The 14,320-nt window shown below is 39.6% G+C and overlaps 1 protein-coding gene across 1 annotated transcript in view; it reads right to left on the bottom strand.

The window, feature by feature from the left end:
- NEK9 (NIMA-related kinase 9) overlaps positions 1 to 14,320 on the bottom strand; it is a 59,692-nt gene that overhangs the window by 26,650 nt on the left and 18,722 nt on the right. The window contains exons 8-13 of the mRNA XM_006884671.1: positions 13,273 to 13,337; positions 8,551 to 8,601; positions 7,930 to 8,122; positions 2,771 to 2,915; positions 1,362 to 1,562; positions 1,146 to 1,192 (exon numbers count right to left, since the gene is read on the bottom strand). Coding sequence (XP_006884733.1) covers positions 1,146 to 1,192; positions 1,362 to 1,562; positions 2,771 to 2,915; positions 7,930 to 8,122; positions 8,551 to 8,601; positions 13,273 to 13,337 — 702 coding nt within the window. The remainder of the gene's footprint in view (positions 1 to 1,145; positions 1,193 to 1,361; positions 1,563 to 2,770; positions 2,916 to 7,929; positions 8,123 to 8,550; positions 8,602 to 13,272; positions 13,338 to 14,320) is intronic.

Here is a 14,320-nt window from a genome sequence, read left to right as displayed (position 1 = left end):
TATATAAATTCCAAATTTATAAGTTGGAAAGCAAAATCATCCTTGAATACTTTCAACAAGGACATGCGGCATTCAGCAGAAAAATTACAGAGAAGTATGGCTTGCTTTATTCTTTTCCGATTTACTCTGCAGCTTACAGTCTACTGTTTTCAAAAGACTTCAAATTTTAAAACATAAAGCCCGAGAGGGCAGCTCCAGGCAATGAAACAGACAGCCCCTGCTAGTTTGTGGGAAACAATATTTATCTTACTTCAGGAGACTTTTCGGGAAAGTTGGGAAAGGAAAAACTTCAATTCATTGATGATTTTGTCCTCTGAGAAAGAAGGCTCTGTGACAGTTACAGGGGCAGCTCAGTGAGGTCCCTCTCTGGCCATTTTATAAGTGAGGTAATATAATAAGATATCAGGCAAGCCTCTACATGCTCACATTCCTGTGTCACTACCTAGGCTGGACTAGAGAATGGTGGGAGGAGACAGAGAAGGTAAAGATGGCTATTTGTGAAACTTGACACTTTGAGCCTCAAAGGCTCTCTTGTTTTAGGAGAGAAAAGAGCCTTGAATCTCACTTAGGATGGTTCCATAAACACCTAATTTTCAAGATACAGAAAAAACCCCCCTGTTATCAGTAAGTAATATAGATAATGACATTCCACCTTCCAGTGAGTAAGCCTGTGCCCTTAAGTAGAAGGAAGGCAGAGGATGTGACATGCTCTCTCCTCAGCTGATATCAGGTCCTATGAGCCTGACTATTTTCCATACAATATGACCCTGAGACACAAACTACTCTATGTGGTATTCGACTAAAGAAACATGAAGGTGAAATAGCTATGTTGGGTTAAGGCAGAGTATATTGCTTTCCAACATCTTGAAGAACTTCCCAGGGTAAGTTCAGCTATGTGATCTTTTTCACTGTACATGGTGACTCCAATGTTTGTTTCTCATTAAGATGTGACTCCCAGTATCTGCAGTGGTGGTCTTCTTTTTCTCAACTTTTTATGATTTAGTCAGATAAGATTCTATCATGTTAAATTCCGTATTATCAGTTTCATAGGAAACCTTCAGAAATAAAAGTCTTGATATCAAAGAGTCAGGAAAAGACCAAGTCAATGTGACTAAGACTTTATGAAGAAGCTGCTTCTATTTTACCTTTTGTGGTGTATAATAATCCTCTTCTGAATCCAAACCCAGTCGCCCTGAGAAATAGGTAAGAAAGATAATAAAGGCTTTGTTCCTAATGAAAATGTTCTTGTATTAAATTAACACTCCTGAGATAAGAGACTGCATGCTTTATCTGGCTACATACAGGCCTGACGTCAGGCTGTACACCTGGGAGCAATTGACCAAAGACAAAGCTGCACCTACCATACTCGCCACAGCCCCAAGAATACACTTCCTTGTTTCGTGTCAGAACTACTACGTGATTATCTCCACAGGAGACTTGCTCCACAGGATTGCTGAGGAAGAAGTTCAGCTGCATGGGTTCTAGTACTTCAGGGCCAGCGACCTTGTCCACTCCCATGCAGCCATAATAATCTGATCCAAAGGCATAGAGCTGACCCTCATCTGCAAAGGGAAGGAAAAGAGAATTTATCAAAGGACTGACTTACTTTCTCCAATCAGAAAGCTGGGCAGGGCTGGAATGAGGTCTCTTTAGCCAGTGATTCACATAAGATGATTACATCACAGAAATCCTAAGGATAGCCCATGCAAGCAAATCTAGAGTTGTCTCTATTTACAGGAGATCACTGGTACTACTACAACAATGGAAAAGGACTTAAAATTCCACTAGTGTTTTCTTTATATTTTATAGATTTAAGGGACCATAAATACAAACAAGAACTAGAGTTCAGCTTCTGATTCAGTTAGGCATGACCTATGTGATTCTTTCTTCTGCTCCGTACTTCTTCTAATCCCACTTCTTCTCTGTTACTCACCTGTCTTCTCCTGGCTCCTCACTCCTTAGTACCATAACAGACTGGGCATGTTGTGATTGTTGTTGTTGTTGTTATGTGCTGTCGAGGCGTTTGCGACTCATAGCGACCCTATGTACAACAGCCCTAAACCATGCTCTATCCTGTGCCACTCTCATTGCCTCTGATACACCCATCCCGATTACCCCAGTCACTGAATCAATCCACCTCATAGAGGGTCTTCCCCTCCTGTGCTGTCCCTCTACTCTACCCAGCATGATGTCCTTCTCTAAAGACCTGTCTCTCCTTACAACATGTCCAAAGTATGTCAGATGAAGCCCCAGAATCCTTGCCTCCAAGGAGCACCCTCTCTAGGATGAATCTGTTTGTTTTCTTGGCAGTCCATGGTACATTCAATACTCTTCTCCAGCACCACAGCTCAAAGGCGTCAATTCTCCTTCTATCCTCCCTAGTCACTGTCCAACTCTCTGATGCATAGCAAGTGATTGCAAAAACCATGGCCCATATCAGGCGCCCCTTAGTCTTCAGAGAGACACCATTGCTCTTGAGTACTTTAGAGAGGTCCCTAACCGCAGACTTTCCCATCACAATCCGTTTTTTGATTTTCTGGCTACTGGTGCCAAGAGTGTTGACTGTGGAGGCAAGCAAACTGAAGCTGTGAACAATCTCAATCTCTTCACCATCCATCCTGATGCTACCGATTGGTCCAGTGGTTGTGATTAGTGTGTATAATTTTCTTTTAATGCTGCCTTTTGTGGTAAAATCCCAAGTAAAACTGCACCAGATTAAGCACAACATTCCACATTAACTGCATTTCCGTGTCTGCTGCCGATGGCTTACCTGTCACACAAACAGTGAAATCATCACCACAGGACACCTGATGGATAGCTTTGCCTTGTAACTTCTCCACATGCTTTGGCTGTCGATAGGAGGCTTTGTCTCCATGGCCCAGCTGGCCGTGGAGTTTAGTACCCCCTTGCATGTTCTGTGAAATAAAGATATCTTTGAAGTCTTAATTTTTTTATGCAAACGCTGATCTTTAAGATGACTTTTTACAAAGAAAAATACAGGTATTTCTTGCTAGAAAGCTTCTATGAAACCTGTTCTAAGCTGAAGTAGTGTAAAATAAACAATTACCATTCATTTATATGGGAGAAAAAACTATTATGTGCTCCCCAAAACCTACCTCAAAATCATACCAAACAACATCTAAAATAGTACTGACATACAATGTGGAGAGCCCCAGTTCAGAGCTATGGCAGCTTGATGCTAAGATGCTGGATGTAATTTCTGAGGAGGGAGCTTGGTGTCACTACTTCAATCCTTGGGATGAGCACTGCCTTGCTAACAGCTCACTGCAAAAGCAAAAGCTCACAAAAGCAAAAATTCTCTTCAAATTTCTTTTGATTAGTGAAAAGGAACTAAATTTAGTGTTTGGGCTTTTTATTTTTAAAGGGGAAAAAAGGTAAAATGGCATCAAGAGAACTTTCAAAAAGCCAAGAATTTTTCCAAGAATTTTAAAAATCAGTGAAAAGTTTCAAAATTAGGAAACATGGGTAATAGAATTAACCCTTTAATCAAAGTGAGTCACTGCTGTTGAGGCAGAACTCTTAGCTGACTTTCCAGCGAGTTTTCAGAGGCTGTCAAGCACATGGAAGGAGACTGTCCATCTTTCTCCTGTGGATTCAGACCCAGAGGAGCATATCATTTTGGTTCACAGCACAGCTCTATGTTACACATTACAGCTGCCTACATCTTTTCAGGGGATGTAGTATAAAGCTCCTACCAACAGAGAAAAATTTTATAACTATATCCAGATCAACACCCATGTATGATAAATACATGCTCAATTTTTTTTCTCCTTCAAGTCTAAGGTGAATTATGTATTTAATTATGAGTGATGGTAAAAAAATTCTTTCTCTATTTTGACTGTTTTCCACAGGAATATTACCTCTTGAAAATCCTTATTGGAAATTTAACAAATTTTGACCACATATTCCTTCAAGAATCTAATAACATCAAAGAGGTTACTATACAATAGTAAGGATATTTTGAAATGGTATTTCACCAATTTTATAGTGATAATTTTTTCCACTCAATGGCTCAACTGTAAGTCCTCATATAAATGTGTTTTAAGACACTAATTCCACAACATATCTAACAGTCAGCCTACAGGGCCTAGTTCTTTAAAGAAATACCAGCCAAGCCAACATTCTACAATGAGGCTGAACTACTCATTCATTCTTTCATTTCATAAATAGGTACACGTCTACTCGGTCGTACACTGGTGATAACACACTGAATAACACCAATACAGTCTCAGCTCTCAACAAAGTATGTGAGAACACTGACAAAATGAGCCCCCTTACAGAAAAGAGAACAAGTGAAAAGAATCAGGGCCTGTAATAAGGTCAGATAAAGGGATCAGCCCAAGGTGGTAGGTAAGAAACAAACTAACGAGAAAGGGGAAAGTCAAGAGAAAGAAGACAAAGGGAAGTAAAGCTGCCAGCAGAGTGTGGTCAGCTGTGTCAAATGTTGCTAAGAGATGAGGTGAAGTCAGGACTAAAAGTCCGTTATATTTTAGCAATTTATAAACTCATAAAAACCTCTCAATGCTGTTGAGCTGGAAAGAACTCACAGCTGATCCCAAGGCTGTAAAATCTGTGAACAGCATGAGAGGAGGCTGCCTTTTTCTCGTAAAGAACTGTTGATGGATTTGAACCATCAGAGTGTAGCCTCTGGGTTAGTGGAGCAATTCCTTGTGGACGAGTTACCCCAGAGCTCCTTCAGCAATTTAGACATCATTTATTAAAAGAAGTTTCACTGACAAGCACAGATAGAATTGTAGGAAAGTGAAAAGACAGTAGGAATAAGGAACTAGGTAGGCATATTTAAGGTAAGGAAACACATAGGCAGTTTGTTCGAGGTGAGAGAGAGGAATCTAGAGGGAAACAAAAGTTTGTGGAAGGCTTCTTAAAGAAGACAGATGATAACAGCCCAGAATAAGAGGTACATTGCAAAAAGGACTGGGGGTAATGGGAGAGGTAATTTTGCAACAGTGAATGAATATTTTAATAAAGTAAACTAGGGAAGGGGGAAGGGAGCGAGGGGGGTAAAAAGTGCAACAATGAAAGAATGAAAAGCTAACTTTTCTGGAAACTTCTGTTAACATCACAATTAAGATAAAAAATTTTATTAAAAAAAGGTAAAAGGCCTAAGGATGTTTAAATGCAAATGAAAAGAAGCTAGTACAAAGAAAGATGTCAAGACAAAAGAATATAGAGAGTGTAGAACTGATAAAAGTGGGGTCTCTTAGAAGATCCAGAGAAAGGATCAGTCCCAGAAAAAAACAAAAACTCAAGAAATGATAGGTTTCAATCCACTGTTGTCAAGTAGATTCCCACCTTCTCTAGTCAGCAGTTGAGTGTTTTGATCATGGTGCCACCAGACTTTGGATATAGGCTGAGTGGTACAAAACTGAGACATTATTGTAATGGTGTCAGTTTTTAGTAGTGGGAAAAGGTACAATCAGATGCTAGACATAAAGAAGAGATGAGGTGAGGTATATAGGTCGAAGGTCTGCAGTCAATGGAAAAGGTTTATAATAGGTGTGGCAACTAGCAGATAGTTGATTAGGAAAACAGTAGGGCTCTTTAAAAAAATTAAATAAGCATTGGTAACAAAGGCTGGGGAAAGACTTGCTGCAGGAGTTGAATTTGGCTGGTATCTGTGAACTTAGATTTCTGGAGGGTTCCTGTCCTTCCCTGAAGAGTGGTTCACTGTACTTAAACCATTTGCACAAACTATGGTTTATGCAGAATACTGTCTTTCCTCCTGAGAGTTTGGTATGTTGACATGCACTAGGGCAGGAAGCCTATCTGACTAGCCCTCAAAAAAACCCCCAGAGCACTGAGTGACTAATGAATTACTCTGGTAGAAAACATTTCACACTTGCTGTCACAACTCATTGCTGGAGTAACATGTTCTGTGTGACACCACTGGAAGAGGACTCTTAGAAGCTTGATCCTGGGTTCTTCAGGGCTTTAATTTATGTGCCTTTTCTCTTTGTTAGTAAGTTTTGTGTCCTTTCAATAAGGAACCTGAGTTGCTCAATGGTTAAGGATCGAACTGCTAACTAATAGGCTGGTGCTTCAAAACTTACCAGACACTTTGCAAGAGAAAGATTTGCCAGTCTTCTGTAAAGATGGAAATCTCATTGGACAGTTCTATTCTGTAAGTCAGAATCGACTTAAAGACAATGGATTGGATTTCTTGCCTTTTTAAAAATTCTTCCAGTGTAATAAATCATGACTGTGAATAGGACTATATTCTGAGTTCTGGGAATCTTCTGATGAATCATCAAACCTAACAAAAATCCTCACCACTGGACCAATAAGCAACATCATGGTAAACAGAGAAAAGACTGAAGTTAATGATTTCATTCTACTTAGATCCATGATCAGTATCCATGGTAATAGCAGTCAAGAAATCAAAAGATGCACTGCATTGGGAAAATCTGTTCTAAAGGACCAGTCAAAGCTAAAGAGCAAGGAAGCCAGTTTAAAGCACCTGATACCAGCCATGGGTTTTTCAATTACATCTTACAGATATGACAGCTGGATAATGATAAATGCTAATAGGATAATCAATGCTTTTGAATACGTAGCGCTGGAGAAGACTGGATTATTCATTCCATGGACTGCCAAAGAACAAACACAGCACGCCTTAAAGGCAAAGATGGTGAAGCTGTATTTTTTACATACTCTGGGCATGTTGTCAGGAAAGGCCAGTCTTTGGAAAAAGACATAATGCTGGGAAGGTAGGAAGTCAGAGAAAAAGAGAAACTCTCAAAAGAATACAGACTGGCACAGTGACTTTAACAATGAGTCTGAATGTATCAGAGATAGTGAAGAAGACGCAAGATAAGGTTCAGATCTATTGTTCCTAGGGTGGCTGTGAGTCAGAGTTCAGATCCGTTATTCCTAGTGTGGCTGTAAGTCTAAGTGGACTCAATGGCACCTAACAAGAGGAATATTCCTAGAGACTCAGAGGTTAATTCAGAAGATTATTTAATGACAAAAATGCTCAGAGTATAACAGTATGTGGAAAAAACTCCTGAGTACATACGAATAGTAAGCCTAACAATATAATCCCATTTTTATAGAGAAAAATAGACACACACTCACTCACTCACACTCACACACACACAGACACACACACTCTCTCTCTAGCTATCTATCTACAGAAAAAGCTGGGAACATATTTGTGGTAGTTACATATGCCTGGTATTTTACATGATTTTAATTTTCTTGGGTTTTTCTGTATCTTCTACTTTTTTTTTTTTTAACAGTAACTGCAGTAATTTACAATAAGAAAAAATCTGAACAAAATATTAGGAACACTTTTTTGTGAATGAAAATTCTACTCAATCTTTCGTCAGTAACTGGTAGAAGTGTCAGAATCTTTCTGACATTGTATGGTGCTTCATGGGCCTCAGAAACTATTTCATAGATACTGATTGCTCTGAACCTCATAGTAACAGAACCAACCAGTTAAATGACATGTTTGAGATCACTCAGCTATACACGGGAGTCTCAGTCCTTGAGCCCAAGCAGAGGGCTTTTCTTTTAGTCAAAATATATTTATAGGGGACCTAATATGAGGCTCTCTGGTGGCACAGTGGTTAAAACACTCTGGTTAGCCAAAAGGTCAGCAGTTCAAACCAACCAGTTGCTCTCTGAAGATTTACAGACTTGAAAATCCTAAGGGATAGTTCTACTCTTTAAGTTGAATTAACTTCTCAGTAGTGGTTTTAAAAATATGTACCAGTTATCAGGAATGGAGAAGTAACCTAAACAGACAAAATCCCCACTCTTGTAAGAGCTTACATTACCCCTGATGCGCCTCTCCCAGCACATGTTCAACCAACAAAATGCTCCAACATCCTGGGCCCCGGAAACAATTATCACACTGAGCCAAAGGACTCTGTTCTCACTTACCACCCAGGTGTACAGTTCCTTCTCCACAGTGACCACAGCAAAATGGGTATTTCCTGCGCACACCTGTCGGGCACTACAGCCACTCCTGATGACATCTAGTTTCTGGGGAGTGGATTTCCCACCACCCCAAACATAGACTTCACTGGTTCTTGATGTAACCACAGCAATGGGAGCTTCAGACACTGTGCTTGACCTGCCAACAACCCCCAACACAAACGCATATTTAACATAAAAATCAAATCAGAGGGAAAAAAAGGCTTCTAGTCTGTTGCCTGAGAAGAACTACCGATTATGTTATGGGAAAGAATGTCCTTCCTCAGGAACTTAACTCCATCTATCATACATAGCAGGCTCTGTAATTCTTGCCTCAGGACCTCATTACAAGTGACTCAGATTAGATCCCAGTCTCATCCTTAAACCTCTACTTTCCAACATTCACTGCGGTAATAATGTCCATGTTTAAATTAGAGTGAAATGACAGCTTTCTTCTTCCCAGAAATGGCTATTAGAATTTTCAGCTGATACTAGCTCCTAAAAGGATGCTATAGGCAAGGAACATACTCAAAAAAAGACTTTCGTCATAATTTAGGACAAATTAATTTTCAATCCCCTGAGCATTACCTTGGTCTCTTTGTTGGTGCATTAAGCAGTTTGACTCTTTCCTCCATCTCTCTACCAAAAGAAAAGCAAATATACGTAAGTGAAAGAATATGTTCCTAGATTGCACTGGTGTCTAATAAAACAATTCACAAATTAATTTTCCTTTAACCATATGTGTCCTATAATATCACAACACTTTAAGGAAATTACTTGATCCAACTCATATTTATACTAGGTTTCAGGTTTATAGGCTAGAAATGGAGAATTCCTTAAATAGAAAGGGGCCAGCAGTTAGGGCTCATGTGCTTTCTCTCTAATAAATTCTCCAGAGAATGGACATTTCAAAGTACTTGTCTGACATATCCATTTAGTCTTTTCATTGACCGCCCAAACTGATCATCTCCAAGTTTCAGTTTAATCTCTTTCTCTTAAGCCAGTTTTATTTCCTGATTCTTCTATTTGAGTAGCTTGTGTCCCATTCTCCCAGTCAACTGGTCTTAAAATCTCTGGCTCATTCCTAACCCTTTCGTCAATATTCAAGTTCCTCAGATTTTGTTGGTTGTTATGTGCTGTCGAGTCGCCTGTGATTCACAGCAACCTTATGTACAGCAGCCCTAAACCCTGCTCTACCGCTTGCCAATCTTCTTGTCTCCGACACAACTATATACCCATTACACCAGTGACTGAATCAATCCATTTCATCAAGGGTCTTCCTCTCCTGCGCTGTACCTCCACCCTCCCAAGAATGACATCCTCTCCAAGAACTGATCCCACCTTGGAACATGTCCAAAGTATGTCAGACAAAGCTTCAGAATCCTTGCCTCCAAGATGTAGCCTGGCTTTACCCTTTCCAGGACAAACCTGTTTGTTCTCCTAGCAGTTCATGGTATATTCAATACTCTTCTCTAGCACCACAGCTCAAAGGCATCAACTCTCCTTCTATCATCCCTAGTCACTGTCCAGCTCTCTGATGCATAGCAAGTAATTACAAAGACCATGGCCTGTATCAGGTGCACCTTAGTCTCCAGACTGACATCCTTGCTCTTCAGTACTTTGGAGAGGTCTCTGACAGTAGACTTTCCCAATGCAGTATGTCTTTTAATTTTCTGGCTGATGGTACCAAGAGTGTTGATTGTAGAGAAAAGCAAATTGAAGCTGCTAACAATCTCAATCTCTTCACCATCTATCATGATGCTGCCAATCGGCCCAATGAGAAGAATCTTTGTTTTCTTGATGTTGAGCTTCACTCCACATTGAAGGCTGCAGTCCTTGACCTTCTGCAGTAAGGGCTTCAGGTCCTCTTCAGTTTCAGCAAGGAGGTTGTATCATCTGCATCTCCTAAATGGTCTCATTAAAGATCTAATTCACTTTAATCAGTTCTATACTGGCTGAACACTATACAGTAAGTTAGGCATAGCTCTAACCATAGGAACTGCCCTCTAATAAATATCCAACAGTTTTTTAGTATCCTGGGAATTCTTCAGCCTGGAATTCCATGATTCCCTTCCTACCTTTCAAACTTTCCTTCCCTCTACTTAAGGAGTTCTGGAGGTATAATGACCAAAAGGTCAGCAGTATAAATCTACTAGATGCTCTTCAAGACAAAGACAGACAGCCTCCTTCTCTTAGGATTTACAGACTTTCCTGTTAGAAAATCTGATGGAGGTCATTAAGAGTCTAGATCAACTTGACAGCAGAGGGGTTTTTTACTCCCTCTCCACTTACACCTTAATTTCTAGCTCAAGGTTCTCATTCAACCTAAGTCTATGATATCCGAACTCCCAGGGTAGTGTCCAGACACTGGGTTTTTAAAAAAACTCTGAATGCATACATGTGAGTCTCAAGATCTGAAGGCAAAGGTGTTGAGAGCCTCAAGTCTAGAACCATCAGTCTAGAACTGTGTTTCCAGAACATACTCTAAAATTGTCCAAGTCTCTGTAGGTGCCTATGTTATTTTTGTGTCTGAAAAAAAAATCTCTTATGTACTACTCATTATTCAAGTCTCAACCCAAATCTCACGTCTTAGAGAAAAACCACTAATTCCTTCAAGCAGATGTCATCATTTCCTCCTTTAAATTTTGATTGTACCTTCTGTTTACCTCCTTTATAGGGCTATCACATTCTGCCTTATAACTCAATGATGTCTATAACATATTCTTCCTATATCCACTATTAGACCCTAAGACCCCTCAAGGGCTGTCCCCTAGAAACAATGTCTTAATACATAGTAAGTACTCAAATATTAAGACTCTTTTCATTCCAGAAGTAGTCTATGTAGCTCAGAACAAAGTTCACTATATTAAGATCTCCCCTTGCCTCCATAACTTCTCATCTCCTACCTTCTATTTTAAAAAGGAAAAAAACAGAAACTGCAAGTGTTACCCCCTTCTCCAGCACCTCCTGTAATACACCCCTTGTTCCAGATTATTGGCTTATATATAATGCCTAATCATATACTCCTTTCAGATACTTCTTCCCTTATTTAGTTTAATGCAATGTACATTATCTATCCACTCTTTTCCCATTCTCTCCCTAACCTATGTCTGTTCTATATGATAATAGCAGTATTAAGCAATGCTGGTCCATTTGTAACTGAGATATTTCACTCAGTATAATGCTTGCTTGGCTCCACAATCAACGCTTTTGGCATCAGCAATCAGGAAATCAAAAGATGAACTGCACCTGGAAAATCTGCTGTCAGGGACCTCTCCAGAATATTGAGAAGCAATGAAGTCAGTCTAGGAACTAAGGTGCGCCTAATCCAGGCCATGGTTGTCACAATTACTTGCTATGTATCAGAGAGCTGTACAATAACTAAAGATGATAGAAGAAGAATTAGTGCCTTTGAGTTGTGGTGCTAGAGACAAGTCTTGGACTCTTGGACCATGAAGAGTCTTGGACCATGGACTGCCAAGAAAACAAATCTGTATGTCTTGGTGACTGTGAAACCAAGTTTCTCCCTAGAGGCTAGGATTCTGAAGATCTCACATATTTTGGGCACGTGGCTAGAAGGGACCTGTACTAGGAGAAGGATATCATACTTGGAAGGGTGGAGGGATGGGGCAAGAGAGGAAGACCTTGGATGAGATGGATTGATCCATGGCAATGGATCCAGGGCAATGGGGTTTGGTGTGTTGAAATCAATGAGACTGGCTCAAGACATGGCAGGCTTTAGAGCTGCTATACAGAGGGTCACCATGGGTCACAAGCAACTCAATGGCACATAACAAGAGCATAATGTTCTTAAGGCTCCACCATGTTGTGTAATGTTTTATGAGTTCACTGGTTTTCCAATGCTGCGTAATATTCCATTTTGTGAATGTACCATCCTTTTTCTATCCATTTGTTTGATGATAGGCACTTGGGTTACTTCTATCTCTTTCCTACTGTGAATAATGCAGCAATAAAAATGTGTGTGCATACATCTGTTTGAGTTGTGGTTCTGGTTTCTTTAGGGCATTATTTCTAGTAGTGGGATTCCTGGGTAAAAAATTACCTTAGAAATTATCAGCACACACATATACACACACAGACATACAGCAAAGAGGACAAGTAAAACGGGAGAAATAAAAATGTTTGGGACTGGGCAGAGTATAAAAGTTTCCCTTTATTTTTAATAGTTGAATGTAAATTGATAATTATCTTAATAAAATTTTAAATTCAAAATTATCAGTGGAAATATTTCAACAAGGGATTAAAAGAATAATTATCCTATTGGGAGAAATTAGCCAGATAAAAACTTTTTATCTGTTTAACCAGCTCCAGTGAGTAACAGAGCTTGAATATGCACTATGAAAATAGAGGGTCATGGTGGTATGCATGGAATATCACCTGTAATTTTCACTAATGGACAGAGAACAAGTCTAGAGAAGAACCAGAAAACACACGAGAGGATAAAGTACCAATCAAAATATATTACAAATATCAACATATAAACCTAGAAGACCTAAAAAAGAGTGCATTTGGAAGATACAGAAACAAAGACCTGCTAGGCAAAGAAGAAGGCTATTACTACTCTTAGTATCAACTCATATTGACCTATTGTTGTTTCCAACTCATAGTGACTCTATAGTGTCTCAGGCAAGTCATCTCAGCATGACAAACTGACAGACGAATGAGTGGTAAGGAAGAAGGTACTTAGGCAAAAATAAGTCCATTAGAATGAAATGCTGACTAAGAAATTTAGGAAGAATAACAAAGAATAATTCTTCCTTTAAGTCAGGGTTTCAAGTCTCCTCCTTTTATAGGGTATCATACAAGCTTAACTTTGAGAAAGGGGCAAAGGTGTCTGAAGAGGACTATTCTAATTGCAATCTTCAATCTAAACAGATGCATTAAAAAATAGAAGTCAATTCAAACTCAGAATGCTCTGCTGCATTCTGAGCTCAATACAATTACTGAGTCTATGTCAGTACTTAATATGCATTATGCGTTAGCTCCTTTAATCTTTGTTCCATCACATTTTATAGAGGAGAAAACTAAAGATGCTAATCAAATTGATTAAGATTATGATAGACTAATGCAAATCTAAGGATGGCTAAATCCAGAGTCTTCTCTCCTAATCTGTACTACAGATTAAAATCCACACAAGGCTCTTATCAGCATATTCTGAAAAGTGAAAGTCGGGAGCGACCTCAAGCAATGAAAGTAAAGAAAGCAGCAGAAAATAGCAGCAAGGTAGCCCAGGAAATAGCACCCTTCCTTGTGGTTCTGATCAGCTCTTATTAAGTTAATGATCTTTACCTTCTGCGTTTCCTGAGAAGGGGATGGTCTAGAAGTTCATCTGCAGTGGGTCTCTGCTCAGGATCCTGAAAAGTAAAAATGGATTAATTTTCATTTAAGGAGAAGAGAATTATGGGACATAAAAAGATATTTATTTCCCCAAAGAAGCTGCAGGTTAATCAGCCAAAGGCCACCATATATATTTCAAAAGAACTGTGGTAGTGCTGAAGAATGCTGAATATGCCATGGACTGCCAAAAGAATAAACTAGAGTGTCTTGAAAAAAGTGCAGTGGGGTTGTCCCTTAGAGGCACGAATGGTATGTCTCACATACTCTGGGCATGTTATGAGGAAAGGTCAAATCCCTGCAGAAAGACATCACATTTGGTAAAGTGCCACTGAAAACAAGAAGGCCCTTAACCACATGGACAACACAGTGGCTACAAGAGGCTCAAGCACAGCAGTGATTATGAGGAAGGCAAAGGACTGCACAGTGTTTCATTTGTTGTGTCCAGGGTTACCAAGATCCAGCACCAAGAGATGGCACCTGACAACATTTTCCAAAAGACATCATTTCTCATGTCATATTTCATGTTAATCATCTTATTATCAGCAACAATTATGCTCAAATAAGGATGACTCCAATATTACCTTCTTCACTTGTCCAATTAGGCAATGGCTCTCAATTATCAATTTATATACCTTACCAGATGGGCCAGTTGGCAGCACCATGATCTATGGAGAAGAGATTGAGGTTGTTAACAATTACAGCTTGCTCGGCTCCACAATCACACTTTTGGCACCAGCAGTCAGGAAATCAAAAGACAAATTGCACTGGGAAAACCTGCTGTCAGAGACCTCTCCAGAGTGCTGAAAAGCAACGATGTCAGTCTAAAGTACACCTAATCCAGGCCATGGTCTTCACAATTACTTGCTATATATCAGAGAACTGGACAGTGACTAAGGATGGCAGAAGAATTGATGCCTTTGAGCTGTGGTGCTGGAGAAGAGTCTTGAACATACTATGGACTACCAAGAAAACAAACCGGTTTTTCTTGGAGAGGGTGAAA

The sequence above is a fragment of the Elephantulus edwardii genome, unplaced genomic scaffold, assembly GCF_000299155.1.
Source record: "Elephantulus edwardii isolate Elephantulus edwardi_28Jun2011 unplaced genomic scaffold, EleEdw1.0 scaffold00037, whole genome shotgun sequence".
Taxonomy (NCBI): domain Eukaryota; kingdom Metazoa; phylum Chordata; class Mammalia; order Macroscelidea; family Macroscelididae; genus Elephantulus; species Elephantulus edwardii.
The sequence above is the reverse complement of the archived record's forward strand: the minus strand, read 5'-3'. Positions and strand labels throughout refer to the sequence as shown.